General features: G+C 41.8%; 1 protein-coding gene across 1 annotated transcript in view; it reads left to right on the plus strand.

Moving 5' to 3' along the window:
- The first annotated feature begins 688 nt into the window (after positions 1-688).
- The window catches only part of LOC124782256 (transferrin), a 59,120-nt gene continuing 35,042 nt past the window's right edge, over positions 689-24,766 (plus strand). The window contains exons 1-6 of the mRNA XM_047253924.1: positions 689-799; positions 14,182-14,275; positions 14,904-15,043; positions 16,766-16,899; positions 18,640-18,784; positions 23,102-23,259. Of these exons, the coding sequence (XP_047109880.1) occupies positions 709-799; positions 14,182-14,275; positions 14,904-15,043; positions 16,766-16,899; positions 18,640-18,784; positions 23,102-23,259 (762 nt within the window). The 5' untranslated portion in view covers positions 689-708. The remainder of the gene's footprint in view (positions 800-14,181; positions 14,276-14,903; positions 15,044-16,765; positions 16,900-18,639; positions 18,785-23,101; positions 23,260-24,766) is intronic.

Here is a 24,766-nt window from a genome sequence, read left to right on the forward strand (position 1 = left end):
AAGACGCTGTACCTTGCCATAAAACGACGAAAAACCTTTTTTAGGAAGCAAATGTAGTTGTTCCAAACCCAAACTTGCATGATGATCTTCATAAAAAGTTGTGCTGTCATCTATGTGGAATTGGTAGTTAAATCGAGGATGCGGGTCTGCGATGTTGTCCATATGTCTGGGTGCTTATATTAATTGTAGTCCAATGGAGAAATAGCGGAAAGAAAGAATTTGAAAGGCAGTGGTTCAGGGCAAAGTTAATAAAGGAAAGAAAACATTTGCAACAGCCTGCACGCATGTTTCAGCTGTTGATGGATGAAGCTTGCCAGTAGCAACAATAGCAACAATTCACCCACAAAATGTAAGCCGACGTCAATTACTGTCGTTACGAACAGCAGCAGTCTAGTGTCTGTAACATGCGAAATCGTTAGAGACATCAGTTTGGTTATAGAATCGGTTCTTCGGTGGATCCATGTAGAGTGCTCTGTATAATGAAGAGGTGGTCGGTTCACAATGTGATTAATGGTTACACGGTGAGAGATAGTGGAACTGCATCACAGAACGTGTAGGGTGATGGCTGCCCGACAAAGAGAAAAAAGTCTGCAGCAGCCATCATCCGTTGATCGCCCGGCGTGCCCTCTGCGAGTGACGTCAGCGCTCTCGGCGCGACTATATAAGCGCTGCTCGCGGAGTCGCTGGCACACTACTCGGTGGTCCACCATGAAGACTGCTGCGTCGCTACCGCTGCTTCTCCTGGGACTGCTGCTGCCCGCTGCACTCCACGCGGCGCCCACGGTCTCAGCGCGCAAATGTAAGTCGCTGCTATACACACGGCTCTGACACTATCCAAACAAATTGCTCCTTTCCTGTGTTCAAGAATAAAAGTTTACGCTGTTCTCTATACCGTTTGTCACTGGACTTTTGTGCCGTCAACAAAACTATAGATACAGTGGACTGTGTGAAATATCGACAAAAGTATTTATTTAAGTATTTTATAAAGAAGACGGGTTTAGAGCCTTCGGATGTTCTCCTAGATCGAACGAGGCATCCTTGTAGAAATGTGTTTATGCGCTGGGCATGGGGAATACTGTCTTTGAGCTGTTTGAGATAAAATACATATTAAGTTTCGCATAATGTAAAATTTCTGTCAGTTGCAAGGAATAATATTCTACCAGAATAGCATGGAAGCGGCGTGGGAAAGAGAAGAGATGAGATAGAAGAAAAAAAGAGGAACAGATAGGGGTGATGAATGCTGTGAAAGGTGTTGAGTGTGGAACAGAGGTGCTGGTTTGTTGCTGGACAGGAAGAAGAAGTTTCAATTACGTTGGGATAGGCGAGGATATTCGAAGGGTTTCTAACCGTGTCTTTGGCTACGATGTAGGGTACTGGGTGGTTTATTACCGGTGCCACAGATGTGTGGATGAAATGGTGAAGGAGATGGAGGAATATTTTATGAACAAGTACAGACTACCCGCTGAGTGAATGAGATCTTGTATTAGAGTTGTCGAATGAATATAGCAAAGTGGTAGGTGAGAAATGTTCGTGTTTGCTTCAGTGATTGACAAGATAATGAAGAAGGCACAGTGTGTGCAGCGTGCTCACGTGGCCACATAGAACCTAAATGATTGTAAGAGGAACAACATAATCAATTACCTAAACGTTACATACATATAGTGCGGAAACATTCTTAAGTATTTAGAGTCGCCTACATCGCGGTGGTAGGTGTACGGCAAGACTAGAGACTGGATTAGTTTTTATTTCGTAAAGACAGACAACATATTATTATAGAGAGAACAAGAAGTAGTTTCCTCCTCTGAGGGACCATTCTCATTTCTATATAAAAAAAAAATGGAGGGCGTCGAGCTAGCCTACTGTTTTATTAGATATATACTACTGCTTGGGTCCTGTCATCTATAGAAAAATTATCTTAAAAGTATAATTCAAATGCAGATTACAGTAATTATTTCAGAGATGCAGGAAGTCTGTTTGCCAAATTAACTTTTATTCATGTCGAAGTGTTCAGTACAACAAATCAGACCCAGTTGTTTCTTTGACATACACTTTTTGTGCGTTTAAAATGGGTGCTAACTGCAGTACCATCCTCCATTGAAAATACTTTTCCAGCGTTTACAGGAAATGAGTTCAACTGCTGCAGTAAATTCTAAGATTTTGTATGTTGGTTATTTTCGTTTAGTAAGAGTAAGATTCGCATTACCAGTCATCTGCTGCCCGTTAGAGCTTACCTGGTCAAAATTACTGCGAAATTAGAAAGTAAGCGAATTTCAATTCTGCGAGAAAAGCATTAGGCCACTTAAGCAGGAAAACGTGCACGACAGCTAAAAGACCTTACATAACTGTAGGTTGGACGAACGAAATAGGTGCGAAGAAATAAGCTACTAGTCAGCTCAACTGAAATTGGAGCGGTGCTATAAAGTACCGGAAATTACCGCGGTTTTCGGAGAAAACGTTGCTTTCCCTTCCACAGGCAACGAAATTACTCTGGTGACCTACTTCCACTGTAAAAGATCACATATTAAAGCTAGATTTTCGGCGTGGTTATTGGAAAGGTGGATAGAGTGGGGGTCTACTCGCTTCGTTTACACTGTTGTTTACATATGGAAATGAGGTAGCTGCCAAAAGTGCTTCAGTATGATTGTCAAGTACACTGTTCAGAGTATAGTCACGTACTGTTAATAAAGATGCATTATAGACACAGCATTGCCGACACCGGTTTACATAACGACCGGTGCAGCCAAGCTGCAGTAAAGTGCGCTGGGAATCCCGGCTGGAACCTCAGCGTTGACAGTAAGGTGGGGCCGGCCCTGCTATGATGCAGCAAGCGCAGGCAGTCCTTGGCGGACGGCTTGCTTTCTCTACTAGCAGCACGGCGCGTCGCACCTGTTCAATGCCACGGCGCGGTCGCGCAGCGGAAGGCCTTTCGAGCCAGAAGCTTCCCCATGGAAGTATTGATTTGGCACATCAAGATGCTTCTGCTACACTCAAGGGTATTCGTCCTCTACATGAGCGTTGGGGAGAGTGGGCGGGTCCTAAACAATATTTTCGAATCACTGCCTGTTTCCTATCAAAACTTAAACTACCGAGTGTGGGTAAAAAGTTCGCGATTTACTAGCCGCGTAAAGCGGTTAAAACTCTAAAAGCTTTTGACCAATCACTCCTTAGCCATTTTCAAGCGATGTTACAATTGTACCATTTGACAGTGGGCGAGGAGTGCTTTTGGGGTTTTAACTATTTGACACGGCTAGAAAACGGAAACTTTTTATGCAATGTTACCGCGTTACCGCCGCGAGACTCCGCGTTCTTACATGCTGCACTGTAGAAGTTTTTTTCACCTCGTGGAAGTTGCTGACTTTCACAAACATGTACCTGTGTTTTAATAGCTTTTTAAATAAAAAAATGCAACCTAGAAGGGCAATCATTGCAGCTTTCCCTATCTGGTCACGATATTCCTCCACTAAATTATCTCTAACCTCATCTTACAGTAGTTCTAGCGGAAAAATATGCAAACAATAAGGAAAGAATGAAATAAGTTCAAATGGTTCAAATGGCTCTGAGCACTATGGGACTCAACTGCTTAGGTCATTAGTCCCCTACAACTTAGAACTAGTTAAACCTAACTAACCTAAGGACATCACAAACATCCATGCCCGAGGCAGGATTCGAACCTGCGACCGTAGCGGTCTTGCGGTTCCAGACTGCAGCGCCTTTAACCGCACGGCCACTTCGGCCGGCAATGAAATAAGTGCAGAAGCAGAAATTCAAATAAATGTAACAGGGAAATGACCAGAGATGTAGGAACTTTGATATATTTATACCGTTACATCTTTTATTGGTTTCAACGTGGAAGGTCAATAAGTAAATCTTCATGTTCAGAGTGGTGTAAGGCAGCGTTACAGTTATTGCTACTTTACATTAAAGTGTTCATCAAAGAAGAGACGTATGAAGTAAAAGAAGAACTAAATGACCCTTCAAAGGCCTGTTGATTGAAAGGGAAATGAACAATGTATAGAATACTAATTAAGTGTAAATGGTAAATATTAAATCGTTCAACATAAAAGTTGGAGAAGAAGCTGTATTGCAAGTGGAGGAAAAACGCTCCTATCTTGTAATTAATATAATACAGGTTTGTGGTCGACGCGCAGGGGATATCAGAAATAGGCACGCAAAGTAGAATCCAACTGGAATCAAGCACTGACCTTAAATTGAGATAAAAATTGCTGAAAGTGGTCGTCTGAACTGTTTCATATTGGAATGAAGAGGCAATATTGGTTACAACTGGCAGCGACTTCACGTCTTCCTCGCGTCTTTTGCTAGTCCATGTAACCTTGGCGGGAACGCCTTGAAATTTCAGATTTCTAATAAGCTCTTAATCCTTTGACTATCAACGGGAAGACATGTTATAAGAGAACCAACTGAATTTGTTACTTTCTATTGCTATGTATCAGTGTCTCACTGGTAAAGGGAAACCTATTAATGTTTAGCAGAATTCATACACTGAGAAGCCAAAGAAACTGGTACACCTTCCTAATATCGTGTAGGGCCCCCCGCACGCAGAAGTGCCGAACATGGCGTGGCTTGGACTCGACTAATGTCTAAAGTAGTGCTGGAGAGAATTAACACCATGGATGCTGCAGGGCTGTCCACAAATCTGTAAGAGAACGAGGGGGTGGGGAGTCTGAACAGCAAATTGCAAGCATCCCAGATATGCTCAATAATGTTCATGTTGGGGAGTTTGGTGTATGCGGGAGTGTTTAAACTCAGAAGAGTGTTCCTGTAGCCACTCTGTAGCAATTCTCGACGTGTGGGGCGTCGTATTGTCATGCTGAAATTGCACAAGTCCGTCGGAATGAACAAGGGACATGAATGGAGGCAGGCGATCGACAGAAAGGTTATGTACGTACCATCTGTCAGAGTCGTATCTAGACGTATCAAGGCCCCATATCACACTGACTGCACACACCCCACATCATTACAGAGTCTCAGCCAACTTGAACAGTCCCCTGCTGACATGCAGGGTTCATGGATTCATGAGCTTGTCTCCATACCCGTACTCATCCATCCGCTAGTTATAATTTGAAACGACACTCGTCCGACCAGGCAACATGTTTCCAGTCATAAAAAGCCCATTATCGGTGTTGACGGGCCCAGGCGAGGCGTAAAGCCTTGTGTCTTGCAGTCATCAATGATATACGAGTAGGCCTTCTGCTCCGAAAGCCCATATGATGTTTTGTTGAATGGTTCGCACGCTGACGCTTGTTGATGGCCCAGCACTGAAATCGGCAGCAATTTGAGGAAGGGCTGCACTTCTGTCACGTTGAACGATTCTCTTCAAAAATGGTTCAAATCGCTCTGAGCACTGTGCGACTTAACTTCTGAGGTCATCAGTCGCCTAGAACTTAGAACTAATTAAACCTAACTAACCTAAGGACATCACAAAACATCCATGCCCGAGGCAGGATTCGAACCTGCGACCGTAGCGCTCGCTCGGCTCCAGACTGCAGTGCCTAGAACCGCACGGCGATTCTCTTCAGTCGTCGATGGTCCTGTTCTTGGAGGATCTTTTTCTGCGACAGTGATGTGGGAACTTTGATGTTTTACCGGATTCTTGATATTAACGGTACACTCGTGAAATGGTCGTACGTCAAAGCACCCACTTAGTCGCTACCTCGGAGATACTGTAGCCCATCGTTCTTGCACCGACTACAACACCACGCTCAAACCCACTTAAATGTTGATAACCTGCCTTTGTAACAGCAGTAACTGATCTAACAACTGCACCAAACACTTCTTGTCTTACATAAGCTTTACCGACTGCAGCATGAGCAGGTTGTGCTGTCATCATGTTTCATTGTTAAAACTCGTCTCCGCATTATCAGATCGAAGTAGTTCTCACCTGCAGATAGGCAAAACAGGGTGCCTTCTCTCCTTCCAGGACACATCGCGTCGATTACTTGCATCAACAAACTAATGCTTGCCATGTCACGAACAAAGACCATATTGGGCATCTGTAATGTGAGTTACAAACATGGGAAGATGCCATGTCGACGGATGTGTGTCTGTTTTCAGAATGTCTTATGGGTTTTGCGCAGTCGTCTTCTGAAACCCTGGTGGTACTTATGCATATCCTGTATGCCCCTGGGAGTACAACAATGTTAACAGTCTCATCAACTGCGGACGTCTCCGTCCAGAAGACTGCTTCGGAAAATTCACACCAAAACTGGACCAATGAAGTTGAGAGTATGTAGTATGTTTGTTGACATGAACAGATTCTCGCAACACAGATAGAAATGAAAGACGATTTAATACCCCTCTGAAGAATGTTGACGTAAAGAAATAGCAACATAAATGTGGAATTAGAATTTTCATGACACATAGTGCGTGAGTGTGGTGAGCGGAAATTAGGACATCAGGAAGAAAATTAGGGAGTAGTGCGAAAGATGAACCCTGAAGTGGTTTCTGGCGCCATACACACACACACACACACACACACACACACACACACACACACACCTGTAGAAACAAAATGAGAGTTCTTCGATGTCTGAGGGCGTGTCCTTTCAACCGATCCCTTCTTTTAGTCAAGCTGTCCCGTAAATTTCTTTTTTCCTCAATTTGATTCTCTTCCTGTGCATTTCTTTAGCATTCTTCTATAGCACCACGTTTCGAAATCTTTCACTCTCTTCTTTTCTGAACTTCAATATATACATTAAAGGAAATACCCTCAGAAAAGACTTCTTAACACTTAAATTGAAATTATATGTTAAAAAATACCTCTTTTTTCAGATACGCTTTTCTTACTTAAGCTCGTCAGCACTTTGTATCCTCTATTTCGGTCATGTAGCCCAAACAATAAAATTCATCTATTTCTTTTAGTGCCTCATTCCGCATTCTAATTATCCCAACATCGCCTGACTTAATTAAAGTATATTCCATTAGCCTTATTTCACTTTGTTGATGTTGATCTTATGACCTCCTTGAAAGGTATGCTACTGTTTAAAATTATTATTTCTCTAAACGAATGTAAAGTGTCAGTATGAAAATGACGTACACTTTCCTAAAGTATCACTGAGGCTGTGAATGACTATGAGTAACACATCAGAACACGTTATTCTTACGGTCTTTTTAGATAATATCTGTACCTACTTTTTACATCAAATTTTAATTTTTAATGCACATTTTGGCTAAATTGCCGTTGCAGGACATTATACCTTTAGATGGAATAAACAAATACGGTTAAGGAAGTTATGGCGCTCCTTCATTGCCAGAACCGCTGGACATAGACTTGCGAGTTTAGAGAATAATATCGTGCTTTGGAATGAAGTGAATTGATCGTGTGGGATTGATGGCCGGGAGGCCCCATCCGGATTGCAAATCTTATTTCAGCTGACGCCAAACTGGGCGAATTGTGTGTCTGTGATGATGAAATGATGATGACAACACAACAGCCAGTCCACGAGCGGAGAAAATATCCAAGCCGGCCGGAAATCAAACACGGGCCCGCTGCATGGAAGACAAACACATTACCACTCAACTCTGCAGATGTAGCTCTGATATGAGGTAACGCACTCTGAGGGAGTGCGCTGTTCAAATCCCAATCCAAGCCACCCAGATTTGTGTTTTCCGAGGTTTTGTTCAAATGTTCAAATGTGTGTGAAATCTTATGGGACTTAACTGCTAAGGTCATCAGTCCCTAAGCTTACATACTACTTAACCTAAATTATCCTAAGGACACACACACACACACACACCCATGCCCGAGGAAGGATTCGAATCTCCGCCGGGACCTGCCGCACAGTCCATGACTGCAGCGCCCTTAGACCCTCGGCTAATCCCGCGCGGCTCCGAGGTTTTCCTAGACCGTTTAAGACGAATGCGGGCATAGTTCTTTTGAAAGGGGCACGGCAAATTTCTTTCCTCGTTCTTCCTATATCTGAGCTTGTTCTCTGTGTCTGATGACTTCGTTGTCGACAAGACGTTAAACTTTAATCTTCCATCCGCCCTTCCCTTCCGTTTTGGACGTCAGAGATGAATTCACAGAGCTCCTCCGCTCGCGAATGCACACAGAATTGGATTGCATCCACATGTGGAATGTTATGTGATTTTATAACACTGCTAACGTATCTCCCTTATTTTGTAAGAACCTTCACCTACGAAGTTTCATATAAATACAAAATTATTTAGCTCTGTCGCAGGATTTTGTTTTGTGAGACGAGTCTGTTGCGGTTTTGTGTAGACCTGTGCTGACCCCTCTTGCATATCGCATCTCGGTTGTTGCCACGGTACAATGATATACCGCCGTCCTGACCCTCACCGTGACCGTGGAAGATAAGGGGCTGCCCCTTGGCCTGTGTACAACAGACCTCGCCCAGCCGCATGCTTTGCTATGTCTGGCCGTCTTTTCAGTGATGAACAAGGACAGCCATATCATCACCGCGCCTACGCTACCTAGACGGCGGGACATGTGGACGGCGCTATTGCGAGGAGACGAGCAGTTGCGAGAGAATTACCTGAGAGGAACTTCGTAAAGTCTTGAATCGCTATTTCTGATTGCATATGTCACTCTTTGGCACTAGAGGGAACAGTAGAGAGTTAAAACTATAGCGGCAAATAGAGATCGGAATATATCTAGCAAATCAGTGAGAACGTAGTGTTATGTGCTTCTCTGAGACAAAGCGAGTGGGACAAGAGAGGAATTCGTGGCGGATCGTATCAAACCAGCCAGAAGACTGCTGAAGAAAAAGCCACAAAGGAAAAGTAGAAGATGGAACATCTGACTGGTATGGATCGTCTTCTGGGGGTGTTGAAACTGGTTCCAAAAGTCATCGATGTGTTATAGATGATACAGGATCCAACAGAAGACAGCAGCCAAGTCTGGAGATGCTACGCAGCAGCGAAGTAAGACTACTAAGGGTTACCTGTGAGACAACCAGTTATTGTCACTGTTCTTTTGGAACTGCGCGACCGCTACGGTCGCAGGTCTGAATCCTGCCTCGGGCATGGATGTGTGTGATGTCCTTAGGTTAGTTAGGTTTAAGTAGTTCTAAGTTCTAGGGGACTGATGACCTCAGATGTTAAGTCCCACAGTGCTCAGAGCCATTTGAACCATTTGAACCACTGTTCTTTGCGACAGTAACTAACAATAAAATGTTGCAAAATTTAATAGCTTTCTGTAATGTAAAGAAAGGAAAATGTAAATACAAAAATAAATTTTATAATCAAATCGGAAAAACACCCAAACCGAATTTGAACAAGTACAATTATTCAGGACTCAGCTAATAGGAAATAAACGAAATTTATTATAAGAAGTTTTCTAAGTGTCTGTCTCTATCATTATGGTGCACACGTTGCGCTCCGGCGATGTTACCTGACACTCTGCAAAATCCATCACACAGCTCATACTGACAGAGCCGTAGACTTACTCACATGGTGTACGTATATTGCCATTCGAAATGACCATGTGATTCACAGTACGCGTTGGCCTACGCATTTTTTAAGCCCTGTAAAGTAGAGTTGCCCTCAACCCTAAGATTGGTTTGAATACCCCTGGCTAGTTTAGGGGGACATACAGTTTAGCAAGGACTCAGAACCATGATTTTAATATCACTGAATGTGGTCTTTGTATTTCACTTCCCATCCAGGATTTATTCCTCCTTGCATCTTCTACTGCATCGAAATTTTGCAGTATTGTTTTGCAACATCATAAACAGGGTGATCAAAAAGTCAGTACAAATTTGAAAACTGAATAAATCACGGAATAATGTTGATAGAGAGGTATACATTGACACACATGCTTGGAATAACATGGGGTTTTATAAGAACCAAAAAAATACAAAAGTTCAAAAATTGTCCGACAGATGCCGCTTCATCTGATCAGAATAGCAAAAATTAGCATAACAAAGTAAGACAAGATGATGTTCTTTACAGGAAATGCTCAATATGTCCACCATCATTCCTCAGCAATAGCTGTAGTCGAGGAATAATGTTGTGAACAGCACTGTAAAACATGTCCGGAGTTATGGTGAGGCACTGGCGTCGGATGTTGTCTTTCAGCATCCCTAGAGATGTCGGTCGATCACGATACACTTGCGACTTCAGATAACCCCAAAGCCAATAATCGCACGGACTGAGGTCTGGAGACCTGGGAGGCCAAGCACGACGAAAGTGGCGGCTGAGCTCACGATTATCGCCAAAGACGCGTGTAAGAGATATTTCACGCGTCTAGCAGTATGGGGTGGTTCTAATAAAACCCCATGTCATTCCAAGCATGTGTGTCAATTTTTACCTCTCTATCTACATTATTCCGTGGTTTATTAAGTTTTCAAATTTATACTGACTTTTTGATCACCCGGTATAATTCGAACTGTGATGGGAATGGTTATGAATCGCATGTCAGTTTAGTACCTAATTCCTCTATCTTCAACGTCTGAATCTGTCTGAAGAAGAAATGAGGTAATGGAATTTTAACTTCAACGCTTCGCTGATGTTGAGGTCTTTCGGGAAGAAAATTAGTTCAGTCAGAGCTTGAAAGCAATTGACCATTAAACTGACTTTATTCAGAGAACATACGAGAAAACTGTACCATGATGGTTGGACAGATATTTAAAATCCTCATCGCTCGAGGACGAATCACGTTTTCTTACACTGCCCCAGCTAGTCCGTTTGAAAAGAAACAAGCGTCTTAAGCAAGTTGACTTTCTTTTATGTGTTGTATTACGAAGATTCATTCGTTTAGTTTAAAGCTGTCTTAAGTGTCACTTTTATCAGGAAAACCTCGTATGTTGAACATATTTAAATATGCCACATTTATCTCTGTCTGCAGTCATTTAATTCCGCTTGGAAATTAATGCTTGATGTTAAGAGTGTTGTTTTTCCTTGCTGTCATAAGCATGAGCTGTATTGATTTCCTGCCAGCGAAGCAGAAAATTTGTTGACGCGAACGTATCAGATGCTGCTGTGCCCATTTGCGGATTGACAGGCTAATTAATTTACGCTAGATATAAACTTTACGTGGCGGCCATGAACTTCGAGGTCGCGGGGCAGACGCCACATGAAACCGTCTGGACTGATGTCGGATCACACTTTGCAGCATCTCGCTTTCCATACACTCTGGACTAGCTCGGTCGTTTGGGTGCCTTTTTTTTGCCCTTTCGGTACCGTACGCTGGTATTCACGATGCGTTTTTTTTATTTGTATTCAGTCTCATTCACCTTTTGTAAACATATTAATAAATATGTATTGCCCCAATACATCAATTTATTTTCTACATCATCACATATATGTTCGGTTCCAAATGCGTAGAACACATGCACAGTAGTGATATATCTAAAGCCGGCCAGAGTTTCCGAGCGGTTCTAGGCGCTACAGTCTGGAACCGCGCGACCGCTACGGTCGCAGGTTCGAATCCTGCCTCGGGCATGGATGTGTGTGATGTCCTTAGGTTAGTTAGGTGTAAGTAGTTCTAAGTTCTAGGGGACTGATGACCATAGAAGTTAAGTCCCATAGTGCTCTGAGCCATTTGAACCATTTGATACATCTAAAATTCACGCTCCTATTCGTAAAAAATTCTGCGGCTGTTTCGCTCGTATTCTGTTTGTTGACAGAAGTCTGTAACAGTTATGTAAAGGATATTGTTAATAAGTTTACGCTGAAAGTCTATAATAATTTTTTTCAGACGAATTGTGAAATCCCCCGATTTCATGTTAAAGGATACCGAGTAGTGCAGACAAGAAGCAACAGCTGACTATGGTGTGTAGAAACAACAGTGTTGCTGCTATTATAAACTGATAAACTGATGCTGGCTTATTCACTCTCATTTATTGCTGTGACTTCATGGAACGTAGTCTAAGACTGCACTTCAAGCCTCAGTGTTACTTAACAATCTGTGACAGGCATAATTATTGCAGACATACAATTTTTACGTGATCCAAACGTTTAAGGGCACTGATTATTCTAGAGAAAGTCTTGGTCGTTTCCATCACAAATTATAATATTTTACTTTTTCTTGTCGAGTTGTGTTAGGATACAGTGTTGCTAAAAACGTAGTGGCATTAGCATCACGTCTCAATAGCGGGTTGTCTGTCTCTACAAAGAATGGGAAAGGCATGTTTGAGTAAAGACAATACCTTCACAGAATTCCGTGCAAAAACATACCATATAATAAAATAAAGTTTTATCCTAGTGTGACCATAGGGTACTACACGAGGGCTCTGAGTAGTGTAGATGGAGACCTATCGTTGGGTTTACGTCAAGCAGTTTCATCACATTAATTCCGTGAGTAACTAACTTTGTCCAACAACGTCACCATCTCTACGAGAAGTTTTGCACACCTCTAGACAGCAGTTTCTTGGTATTTCTCGACAGTGCAGACCGTTATTGTGATTTAATTTCTGCAAATCTTTCCATATAATTTTATAATAAGGAAGAATTTGTAGTTAGATTGAATTATATTTTCATTTTAGTGACTTCATGTCTTTCGCTAGCTGTCAACCTTCTATGGAGTCTACCTTAAACGTGTTCCAACGTTAATTAGCCATGACGACAAAAAAACTGATTATTGTTAAATATGCACTACTAAGAGAAAAGTACATTATGTCCCACGTAACAAACAAGTGAAGCAACTACCAGTAAATGGGTTACCTAAGAATGGTATTTTACGAGATGCTTTGCTTAGTTACTTCACTTGCCGTGGAAACACAGTGCGTCAACAAATACCGTTTCTAAAATATATTTTCTTTTACCTATAGATTTTGTGTGTTCGATAAATCAACTAATTCGGTGAGACATGTCTACGTGCAGAGTATTCCAGTCAGAAAGCAGCAGTGATTTGTGACAGATTGTGTTCCAGATATTTAAGTATGTGGCAAAAAGTTTTATATCTGCTCAGAATGTAATTTGAACAAATAATTATTTCTGAAAGGTACTGTTACGGACCTGACTAACCGACATGATTGCTTTCTATTTCCATCTCAGTATTTTACTATGATTGCAGAATAGTAAATAAGAACTAGGAGGAAGCGCCGTTCTCGTGAGACTTTGGTTTTGTATGATTCTCTGATAGTTTGAGTTCAGTTGCGCCATTCTCAGTTCGTTGTTTTTATTGCTGTGTTACAATGTGTATCTTAAAAAAAATTGTGTACAAGGTTTTCCCTGGAAAAGAAATACTGTAATTTTCACGAAAAACTAAAGCCATAAAATTAGTAGAAGGTATACAGTTAGAAGTTTTTTTAGTTTTTCACATGTGCCTTAAAAGTTTGAACAATAAATATTTTTTAGATAAAATTAGAGTTTCATCTCACACCTTGCGTCGTTCTCCGCTTCCTGTGCTTGCATTGAACCAAAAGGTACATTAAAGTAAAGTTCCCATGAGTAAAGCTAATAATTTCATTTATCAGAGTAAAATAATCTATATGCCATTGCACAGTTGGCAAATTATTCAGATCAGGAGAGAATTTTTACTAAGTAACAAACAGGGCCAAAATGAGTAAAGCTATCTAGAATGACAATTTTATGCCATTGCACTGCGGCGGAGTTGAAGATATGTTTTATTATCGGCTAAACGGGAAGGAGTGCACGAGCTAAGTCCACAGACGCAGTCAGATGCAGGTTGGTGACTTTCATTTATTTTTACCACTAAACTTTCATGCAGTCAGATGTGTATTTTGAGTATTAATTTTCCAACAATATTTTCATGCAGTCAGATAAAGTTCAGTTCAGTTAAATACGCAGTCAGATGCAAGCTTTATTAAAGACTAAAGCAGTCACATGCTGTTCAGTCTAGTTTAAATAGAGAATTTTTATTAACAACACTTTCACAGTGTAACGAATAAAAATTAAAAAAAAAAAAGAAACAAATTTGCTGTCTGTTCTTCCTACAGATTACAGATTTCTGCAGTGCATAAATTTGTGATTAAGACGCTTCATTGCTGGAAATGGCATATTCTCTTTGTGTAACATCCTCACAACTACAACCACCACATTCTCTCTCTCTTTTTCTTTCTTTCACTTATTCACTTTATCACTCTGTCTATCTCGCAGTGTGTCTAGCGACCAGATGAAAATATAGCAAGTGACACGATTACTAATGGATCTAGGCTGCTGGAGAAAATATGTACCACCTAACTAAAAATATTTTTTTTTTCTAAATACTAATTCGGGATGTGTTTCTTATTCTTACAGACAAAATATGCGTTCCGGAGATCGTGCTGAACGAATGTAACAACCTGGCGAAGCAGGATGGCATTCATCTGACTTGTGTACCCGCAAGGGACAGGTACGTATCCATGCGAACTGTTTATGTGGAAAATGCTATGTTTTTGACGTCTTACCCATGTTTATCTGGTGCGTCTGCTTTCCACACGAGCCCAACTGCATTACATCGTAAAATAAACTTTTCTCCCTTATGTTAAGAGCTGCCTAGTCAAAATTTACTAAGAAAACCAAGGCAGAAAAACTGAAGGTTAATTATAGCGGAAATTTTTCATGTAAATTTTCAGCAAAGAGAACTAATTGCTTCGTTTGAAGACCTTCAACCAATTAATAACTAAACTGTGAAAAAAAGTAAATCTGATAACAGTAGTTTGTGAATGTTGTTATTTCTCCATTCTATGTAAATTCACAATAGATGGAAAAATATTTTATACGATCTGATCCTGTAGCAACACTAGGTGGCGGGATCTCGAATTTTTTTCCCTCAACTTTTATTGTCTCGATAACGATATGAAGACAGGATGGTCACACCATGAGCTGGAGGCAGCACCAGAAAAACATTTCTAGGAATCCCTCACCTAAACTGGCAACCACGAGCTAGACCACCTTGAATTTAAATTATAAGTTCATTGTCGTTCTGCAAATTTTTGGCTCCTCTGGAATGATGTCTAACTGAACGGCTCGTGCTGCAGGCTGGAGTGCCTGGACAAGGTCCACACCCACAAAGCAGACTTCGTGCCCGTCGACCCTGAGGACATGTACATTGCCGCCAACAATGGTGACAACCACTTCGCTGTCTTCAAGGAAATTCGTACCAAGGAAGAACCTAACGGTAAGCAACCTTACTGACCTGCGACCTTTCTAAAGCTACTCCGCCATGTAGCTTTGATTCTCAGGTCACACCGAGCTTCGCGTGGTGTTCATGAATAAAAACCAATAGGTGCGAGATACCAGGCTAAAGTAATGGATAAAAACCTAAGTGCTAGCTATTTCTGATTCATAATCTTAAATCTAAAGTTTTAAGATAGACCTGTTGTTCCGAAAAGTCTCAACGTAAAAAAGAACTGATGTACAGTATTCAATTACTTACTTCGTAGTCTAAATAGCATAATTCATTTTTGGAAGTAAGTGCAATATTACATTAAATTTTTCTCTCCTGTTTTGTGTCTGAATTCTCCGATGATGCATCTGTAAGTGAGTTTTCTCTGGTATTTTATATGTGACATTTTCCACCGAAAAATAGCAACCCAGTAAGCGTTGAGTTAAATGAAGAATGATTTCAGTTTTCATTCAGTTTTACGCGCTAACAGGAGTGTGTATCGTAAATTATTGGGACTTAAATTGAATTATTAGCTCGATTCATAATAAATATTCCTCTATGTCAGTAAGCCACCAACTTTTTTCGATAAAGAGTTTATCTGGTTTCATAACAGTTTTTCGTGCGCGCAGTGTACGTCGCAACGGACTGAAGTTACTGATGGAGTTAATTCGTCAATAGCGAGCATCATAGAAGTAGAAATATCGTAACATGTGTTTGAATACTGTCATTTAACCAAAGTACATGAGATTCCGGTGAGATTAACAATTTTATTTATTTATAAATGTTGGTGCATTCCGGTAATGGCAAAAAGAAAAAAAAAATATCCGCAGAAAGATGGATATGTTAACAAGGAATATAAGATAAAATGTTAGGAAAACTTGTGAAACAATTCGATAGGGAAACATGGACGATAAATTTTTCAAGACAGGAAGAGAAGCATTTGGAATGCGATGTTCCAGAAAATGTTGAAGATTAAATGGGTAAATCTGGTAGCCGTGAAGAAGTACCGCATCGGGTAGGAGAGAGAAGACCTTTATGGCACGACTTCTCTAAATTAATGAATAGGTCGATTGGAAACATCCTGAGGTATCGAGGAATAGATAGGTTGATGTGAGAGGAAATGTAAATGATAACAATTGTAGATGGTGACCAAAACTCGATTACAGGAAACATTTGAAAAGAATGACTGTTCTGGTAGCAATGCGTAGATGCGATTGCGAAGAATAGATAACTGTGGAGAATGTATCAACTCAGTGTTTTTAGTGCCAACACTGTAATACCAAATGAGCCGACTGTGCCAGATTTTCCTGATCTCGTTAAATAATGTTAGTGGACCGAACAGTCTATTATCTTCTGTACTAGTTATTTCAACGTTTGTTCCAGTTTTTCCCTTGGCCAAACGAAGTCTCCTGTTCGTTGCCACAGGTATTGGTTGCACAAGATATACCACTTTAATCTGAAGAAAATTTCGTGGATTATTGCTCAACGTATTTTGCGTATTCACTGTGGAAAATTATTTCACAATTCTGTGTAGTCAAATAATAATGCAGACTCTCTGGCGTCTTGAAGGGAGTTAATTCTTGTATGTGGTATCGTTGCATGTGCTCTTCAGTTTATATCTGCCAGAGTGTGAGTAACGAGCAACTGAGTGTTCACTCGCTTGCTGGGCCTCTGGGCAACCCACTTGAGAACATTAGTGGGCGACGTGTCCTCATTGCCGTCGGTTTGTTGCAGAGGAGTTCCGATACGAGGCCGTGGCCGTAATCCACAAGAACCAGCCGCTGAGGAGCGTGCAGGACCTGCGAGGACTCAAGTCCTGCCACACAGGGGTTGGCCGCAACGTCGGCTACAAGATCCCGCTCACCAAGGTACGGTAGCTGCTGCTGCTGCAGCTAGCTGTAGCGAGCGCTCCTCCGTTGACAAGGAGATAACTGTTTTTGTTACCGTTTTAATGAGGCACTGCCTAGCAAAGTTTTTAAGTCGTCGCACACACGCATACATACAAATACTCACACGTTAAAAGCATTTTTGACTGGTGGTGTTTTACTGTCAATTTACAATTACAGAACAAGAAAGTTTACTTTGAACTTCAGTTATCTTACAAAACCTTTAAAGTATCATTAGTAAAATATTATTGACTTTAGCTATGTGTAAGCAATAAGTTGTTTTTAACATGGTACCTAATTCAATACGCGTGAATGTTACGATATGTGCCTTAATTTATACAACAGAAAGTTTATTTCTTGATTTTCTTTTCCTATCCTCTAAGTAAACCACATCAGAATGAAAATGAGGGTTGATGTTAACGCAGTAGTTCAATGGGCGCAACGTTATGGGAGCTAGTATGTTCCTACCGTCCTCCAAACTACCTCATTCTTGGAGTAGGAAGGGAAACCAAGGTTAAGTAGGGATTCCCATACCTCAGAAACTCGGTGTTTGTCGTAGATATAGAAACCGTTGTGACAGAAGGTCATTTCGACCATTGAAGTTTAAAAAAAATAAAGAGGTGATGCAGTTCCAACTCCCCATGTGCAAACCTAGGAACTTCGAGATTAGTAGTATGAAAGCCAATCAGCCACCAAGCGAACTGTAATTCCAAATAGTGATTTACGGATGCAAAATTTTAGTAATGGATTTTGATTCACACGCTCTACAATATTTTATTTTGCTTCGTTTCCAAGTACCAGAAATTTATTACCAGGTAATGATTATTCGAAATTCTGTTACAATGAAAAGAACTTGAGTTATTTATTTAATAATACACTTAGTTTAGCGAGTCGAACACGACCTTCAGGTTGTATCCTAAATCTAACCAAGCATTTATAAAGATTCTGTTAATAGTTAACATTTACGTGTGTATAGTACATGAATAACGCATAATAATAACAATAATAATAATAATAATAATAATGAACGTTGACATTCCTGTAATGTCATATCTATTACCACTGAATTACGTTAATTTCTTGTCTAATGCAAATAACGGTATATTAACCAAAAGAGTGGTAGCAGTAAGGAAAGCAATGAAATGTGGAGAAGAAATTACCTTGTCCGGGAAGAAGTGAGGCGTAACCAAGTTAGCGGATGAGGTGGAATAAAAAGGACTCGAAAGCGAAATGGAAAGGACTGAGGAAAGCTTGGAGAGAGATGGCAATGTGTAAGGTACGGGATAGCTGTTAGCCAGAAGGATTATGATAACAGGAAAACCTTTGACCTTATCTTGAGAGGAGTGTGGTTTGGATGAGACGCAGACTACCGTCTGGTAAAGCTGAAATGGAGGTGGAGATGGAAAATGATTGAAACCTACACAAAACTACATACGACATGCTGAAAGTATACAATCTTGTATTTCAATCGTGAAATGATGACAAGTACCCTATAATGTTGAGATCCTTTGTACACATGCCTTGTCATAACAGGTAGGTAATATAAGGTCACTTTTTACAATCAGTCGATGTGCGAGCCTGTTTCTCTGCTATTGTCAAGTGAGATATGGGACTGCTGTAGGAATTAGTTGGTTGAGTAGCCGTACCATCCTCCTTTTCCATAATAACTTTGTACTATATTTTGATTACACGACGTACTGACCGCGACACCTGTTGTTGCAGCTGAGCAACTTGCACGTGATCGGCGCCATGAACGACAAGTCGCTGACGGCGCGCGAGAACGAACTGCGGGAACTGTCCAACCTGTTCAGCAAGGCGTGCCTCGTGGGCAAGTGGTCTGCCGATCCGGAACTCAACAAACGTCTCAGTGAGTGTTCAAGGCTGGTGCCTCTACCAGTCGCACACAGCGAACATTCACTGCTTGCGTTTAGTTTCCCATCTCGTACTCCTATCTAATTCCTATTCTTCTTGTTCGAAAGTTACTCACTTTTACCTTTAGCCATTTCACTTCCATTTGCTATTCTATTCTTTTTATTTATGCTGTACATTTGACAACATTTATTCGTGAACATTCCCTATCATCTTCTTTCGTCACCTCCTCTTTTCTTCCAAACGCCTTTCTTGCGAAGTTCTTTTAACTTCATACACTCTTAAAAACTCTGAAGTTTTACTTTTGTGATCCAGATAATCATATTATGTTGTTCATTCGTTTCTTAAAAACTCCACCCACGAATCTGTTCAGTTGTTTTTGAATGAAAACATTTTATCTCCTGCTCACTGAAGGAACTGATTCTTTTCATCCCATTTCTGGCAACCATTGTTGCTAAAAACCTATTTTATATCAGTTTTTCTTGTCTTCGTCGCTTCCCGTCAAGCCCTTCCGATTATTAACATACTGTTTCCTTAAATATAGATGCTATAAATTTTTAAACGTAAAATGTATATTACTTCTGTGGGTGTTTACCCTCATAGAATCAGTATGAACAATAGTATTTACACAGAATTTTTATGCCCTTAGAGTGTGAAATAGCTCGAAAATCAGATCTCATTTAACCTGATCGCTGACGGTTTCGATTTGGAGAACGTCACAGACTTTTTAAACGTCGACTCAAATCTGTTGTGTACCGACCATCTACTATTATTATCGTTGCTTCCCGTTTTTGTAAGCCGCGTATGGTAAATCCGAAAGTCACTTTCAGCATTAGAAAAGATTCTGGAGTTAATCCAAGATTGAACACTAATCCCTTGTTCCATAGACTGCCACTATCCACTAAGTAAGCAAATAAATGGTTATACTCTATATCTGTTATTTTTGTTTTATTTGTCGGGGAATAAACCTTGAAACTACAGTGGAAGCTACAGTGAAAATCTCAAGAAGCTTTGCATAGACGTATTGGATAGAGTCGCCAGTACGCCCGTCGACCACTCCACATCGCTCTTTTTAGTTCTGAGCACACAGCGAGTGCTTAAAAATACGTAGAAAATAGTGTGTTCTGTATGTATGAGTGCTTGTGCGTGATTTTGCCCGATTCCATGCAGCCCACGCAACGTAACTGTCACTCATTTCCTTCTTCGTGACAATTCTCGGCAGCACACTGCAGTGGCATTCAGGACGCTCCTGCACCGGTTTCGATGGAAAGTGATCGATCACTCTCCGTACATCCTGGACGTGGCTCCGTGTGATTTTCATCTCTGCTCACATGAACCGCTGGCTGTGAAGATAACATTTTTGCACAGACACCAAGCTGCAGATCAGCGTAGAGAATTGGTAGGAAGCACAGGCGGCTGCCATCTACGGCGAGGTTAGTGGAAAGTTGGTACAATGCTACAACAAATGTCTCAGTCGTAGAGGCGATTATGTAGATAAGTAGCTGGAAGTTGTAGCTAACTGTTAGAAGTAAGACATTTTTGATTTTACAGTGGTGTCTATTTCGCGACAGATCTGACCTTACTTTCCGAATAGACCTCTAGATCGTGCAGTGAGAGCACTTTCAGTGTAGTCCATACTTTGTCTTGTGTTTGTGACAACTGCTTCATTAAGTGATGTTGCTGGTCAGATAATTTTCCTACATATTTATGCAAGTGTGACGTCGTAATATTTTCAATAAAACACCCATCTTAAGTTGACTATTGCCATGATGAGTCTTAAAGTGAAACCTAATTTCAGAATCTCCAATTGACGAATTGCCTGTTTACTTTCGTCTATTAATCTTCGGCCGAAGTTTGTTTCGTGATTTTTCTGACGTTTCGCCAACACGAACAGGGTCAGTTGCAAATAAATGGTGAATCTTTAGCAGTAGCAGTGATTAATGATGGTGAAGCATCACAAAAAAATGTTGGCTGTAGATCCCGATACGAGAACCAATCAGTGTAACAAACCGCCACAAAAGCCTCAATAGTTTTGTATTCGTCATATACTCCTGTACTCTCTGGTGGAAACTATGACCTGGAGTTCAGACCGCACATTCTACTCTTATACGCTGCAGGTTGCCTAAACAGGAGAAAGTAGGCGCTCCGACAATGGCAAAGTCCGATCTCGCAATTTGAGTGTTCTCTCTTGCATATGAAGAAGACAGGTCTCACATGCAAATACGTCTGCGCAAAACACATGGTCAAGAACGCTCATAAAGCGACTATCTCAAATTTACCTGGAATGAATTTATAATACACTCCTGGAAATGGAAAAAAGAACACATTGACACCGGTGTGTCAGACCCACCATACTTGCTCCGGACACTGCGAGAGGGCTGTACAAGCAATGATCACACGCACGGCACAGCGGACACACCAGGAACCGCGGTGTTGGCCGTCGAATGGCGCTAGCTGCGCAGCATTTGTGCACCGCCGCCGTCAGTGTCAGCCAGTTTGCCGTGGCATACGGAGCTCCATCGCAGTCTTTAACACTGGTAGCATGCCGCGACAGCGTGGACGTGAACCGTATGTGCAGTTGACGGACTTTGAGCGAGGGCGTATAGTGGGCATGCGGGAGGCCGGGTGGACGTACCGCCGAATTGCTCAACACGTGGGGCGTGAGGTCTCCACAGTACATCGATGTTGTCGCCAGTGGTCGGCGGAAGGTGCACGTGCCCGTCGACCTGGGACCGGACCGCAGCGACGCACGGATGCACGCCAAGACCGTAGGATCCTACGCAGTGCCGTAGGGGACCGCACCGCCACTTCCCAGCAAATTAGGGACACTGTTGCTCCTGGGGTATCGGCGAGGACCATTCGCAACCGTCTCCATGGAGCTGGGCTACGGTCCCGCACACCGTTAGGCCGTCTTCCGCTCACGCCCCAACATCGTGCAGCCCGCCTCCAGTGGTGTCGCGACAGGCGTGAATGGAGGGACGAATGGAGACGTGTCGTCTTCAGCGATGAGAGTCGCTTCTGCCTTGGTGCCAATGATGGTCGTATGCGTGTTTGGCGCCGTGCAGGTGAGCGCCACAATCAGGACTGCATACGACCGAGGCACACAGGGCCAACACCCGGCATCATGGTGTGGGGAGCGATCTCCTACACTGGCCGTACACCACTGGTGATCGTCGAGGGGACACTGAATAGTGCACGGTACATCCAAACCGTCATCGAACCCATCGTTCTACCATTCCTAGACCGGCAAGGGAACTTGCTGTTCCAACAGGACAGTGCACGTCCGCATGTATCCCGTGCCACCCAATGTGCTCTAGAAGGTGTAAGTCAACTACCCTGGCCAGCAAGATCTCCAGATCTGTCCCCCATTGAGCATGTTTGGGACTGGATGAAGCGTCGTCTCACGCGGTCTGCACGTCCAGCGCGAACGCTGGTCCAACTGAGGCGCCAGGTGGAAATGGCATGGCAAGCCGTTCCACAGGACTACATCCAGCATCTCTACGATCGTCTCCATGGGAGAATAGCAGCCTGCATTGCTGCGAAAGGTGGATATACACTGTACTAGTGCCGACATTGTGCATGCTCTGTTGCCTGTGTCTATGTGCCTGTGGTTCTGTCAGTGTGATCATGTGATGTATCTGACCCCAGGAATGTGTCAATAAAGTTTCCCCTTCCTGGGACAATGAATTCACGGTGTTCTTATTTCAATTTCCAGGAGTGTATTTAAGCACCCTTCGTGGGAATATGCTTATTTCGATATGTTGTTGTTGTTGTGGTTTTCAGTCCTGAGACTGGTTTGATGCAGCTCTCCATGCTACTCTATCTTGTGCAAGCTTCTTCATCTCCCAGTACCTGCTGCATCCTACATCCTTCTGAATCTGCTTGGTGTATTCATCTCTTGGTCTCCCTCTACGATTCTTACCCATCACGCTGCCCTCCAATACTAAATTGGTGATCCCTTGATGCCTCAGAACATGTCCTACCAACCGATCCGTTCTTCTAGTCAAGTTGTGCCACAAGCTTCTCTTCTCCCCAATCCTATTCAACACCTCCTCATTAGTTATGTGATCTACTCATCTAATCTTCAGCATTCTTCTGTAGCACCACATATTTCGATATGTGTCCTACACGAAAGATATCCATAACACAGAAATTGAAGAAACGCTCTTATTATGTCTATCAGTTGCCTACCAAACATTTCTTTGTTTAATTTTGTAAGTTGCTCGCTTAAGTACTCTAATGGTAAACTAAACTGTTTAAAAGCTAACGATTTAATTTTTTCATTGTGGTTCAATGGAGCGTTATTACCTTGCAGAGAAGCAGTACTCCAATCTGTGCGCCCTGTGCGAGCATCCGGACATCTGCAACTATCCGGACTACTACTCCGGTTACGACGGCGCTCTGCGATGCCTGTCCGACAACGGCGGCGAGGTGGCCTGGACGAAGGTGTACTACGTCAAGAAGCACTTTGGGGTGAGTCAGCACTGGAAGTGGAGCCTCCTAGGGGCAACATCTACTGCCGAGGAGAGCTCTTGCTGGAAGCGCTGTCAGTGTTGTGGTAGTCTGGAATTAGTTACGGCCTTTCCCGCAGTTAACTTCCCTATAGCTTTCTTGTAGAGCTGCAGACAACACAGGAAATTACTGTAGTGAATATAATGAAAGCTTCAGCCTACTTTAGACCTATTTTAAAATTCTGATACAGAATACAGATTCACATACATACTGCACTTCTATTACTAATGGTAGTGTCCCACTTCCTTTAAGCGAAAAGATAAGCTTAGTTGATGATAGCTGTAAACTCTGAATTATTGTCAACATAAAGATCATACCGGAACGTTGTGAGAGTGATTTGGCAACACTGTAACCATCTGTATGAGGAGAGTAGAAGAATGGTTATGAGGAAGCAGGCGAGGGCTTGGAGAATGTCCACTAAATCTTGATGAATGTCACCCAAAATCACAAAAACACATTACGATAAATAAAATATTTTTCTCTGTAGGATCGATGTAATTTTTTTAATTACTTGTAATTCTCCATTCTTCATAGGTACATCTTCGAATTATCTTCAAGTTTCTTTTTGAAAAGCATCAGTAACAAATATTACTTTTTAGAATGAAAGTCTTGCTTTTGGCGGAACACATGCTTTTATGAAATCGACAGAAAGGCAGTTGAAAAGTACTATCGGCTTTAAGCCACTGTGTTCGCCTGATTCAGTTGGTAACAGCATAGTTTTTAAACCTCAGCGGAGCTCATAGTTTCAATATTTCAAGACTTCGTATTTCTGTTTATGTTGTGAAGAAGGAAATATTCTGGAACAATTTACATTGAAGGTCAGTATTGTTGCTGATTATCGGTAACTATCGTTGATGTGAAAAAATCTGCGAGACGTCTTCATAGACGTGTAAAAAACAATACGAAATCTCATTTATACGATATCTAAATAGTAATAAAATGCAACACGTGCTAATTCATAGAGAAAGTACTGGCTGAGCTAAAGCCTAATAACAGACAGTTTTATCCGGAAAAAATCGTTGTTCACAAGGTACTTGACAATTCTTCTTCAAGACGTAATTATGAAATTAAGGAACAAAGCAAACGTTCTGCAAATGATGTACAAGCAGAAATTTTCGTTTGCTTTGTTACTGAATGGTCGTATCAGTTACGTGGCGGTGAATTTCCTATAAATGTAGAGTTCTGCAATCTAGACATCCTAAGTATCCGGTAGTCAGCAACAATACTGACCTTCGACGTACATTGTTCCAGAATATTTCCCTCTTCACAACATAAACAGAATTACGAAATCTTCAAATACTGAAACTATGAGCTCCTCTGGAGTTTCGAAGGCTATGCTCTTACCAACTGAATTGCATAGCCGCACCTAACATAAGGAAAGGAAGGCAGACATAAGGAAGCAAGTGTATGGACTTCAACCAGCTATATCCGGGCACTATTCAATCAACAGTTTCTTCGAATGGACCAG

This window comes from Schistocerca piceifrons, chromosome 1 (genome assembly GCF_021461385.2).
Source record: "Schistocerca piceifrons isolate TAMUIC-IGC-003096 chromosome 1, iqSchPice1.1, whole genome shotgun sequence".
Taxonomy (NCBI): Eukaryota; Metazoa; Arthropoda; class Insecta; order Orthoptera; family Acrididae; genus Schistocerca; species Schistocerca piceifrons.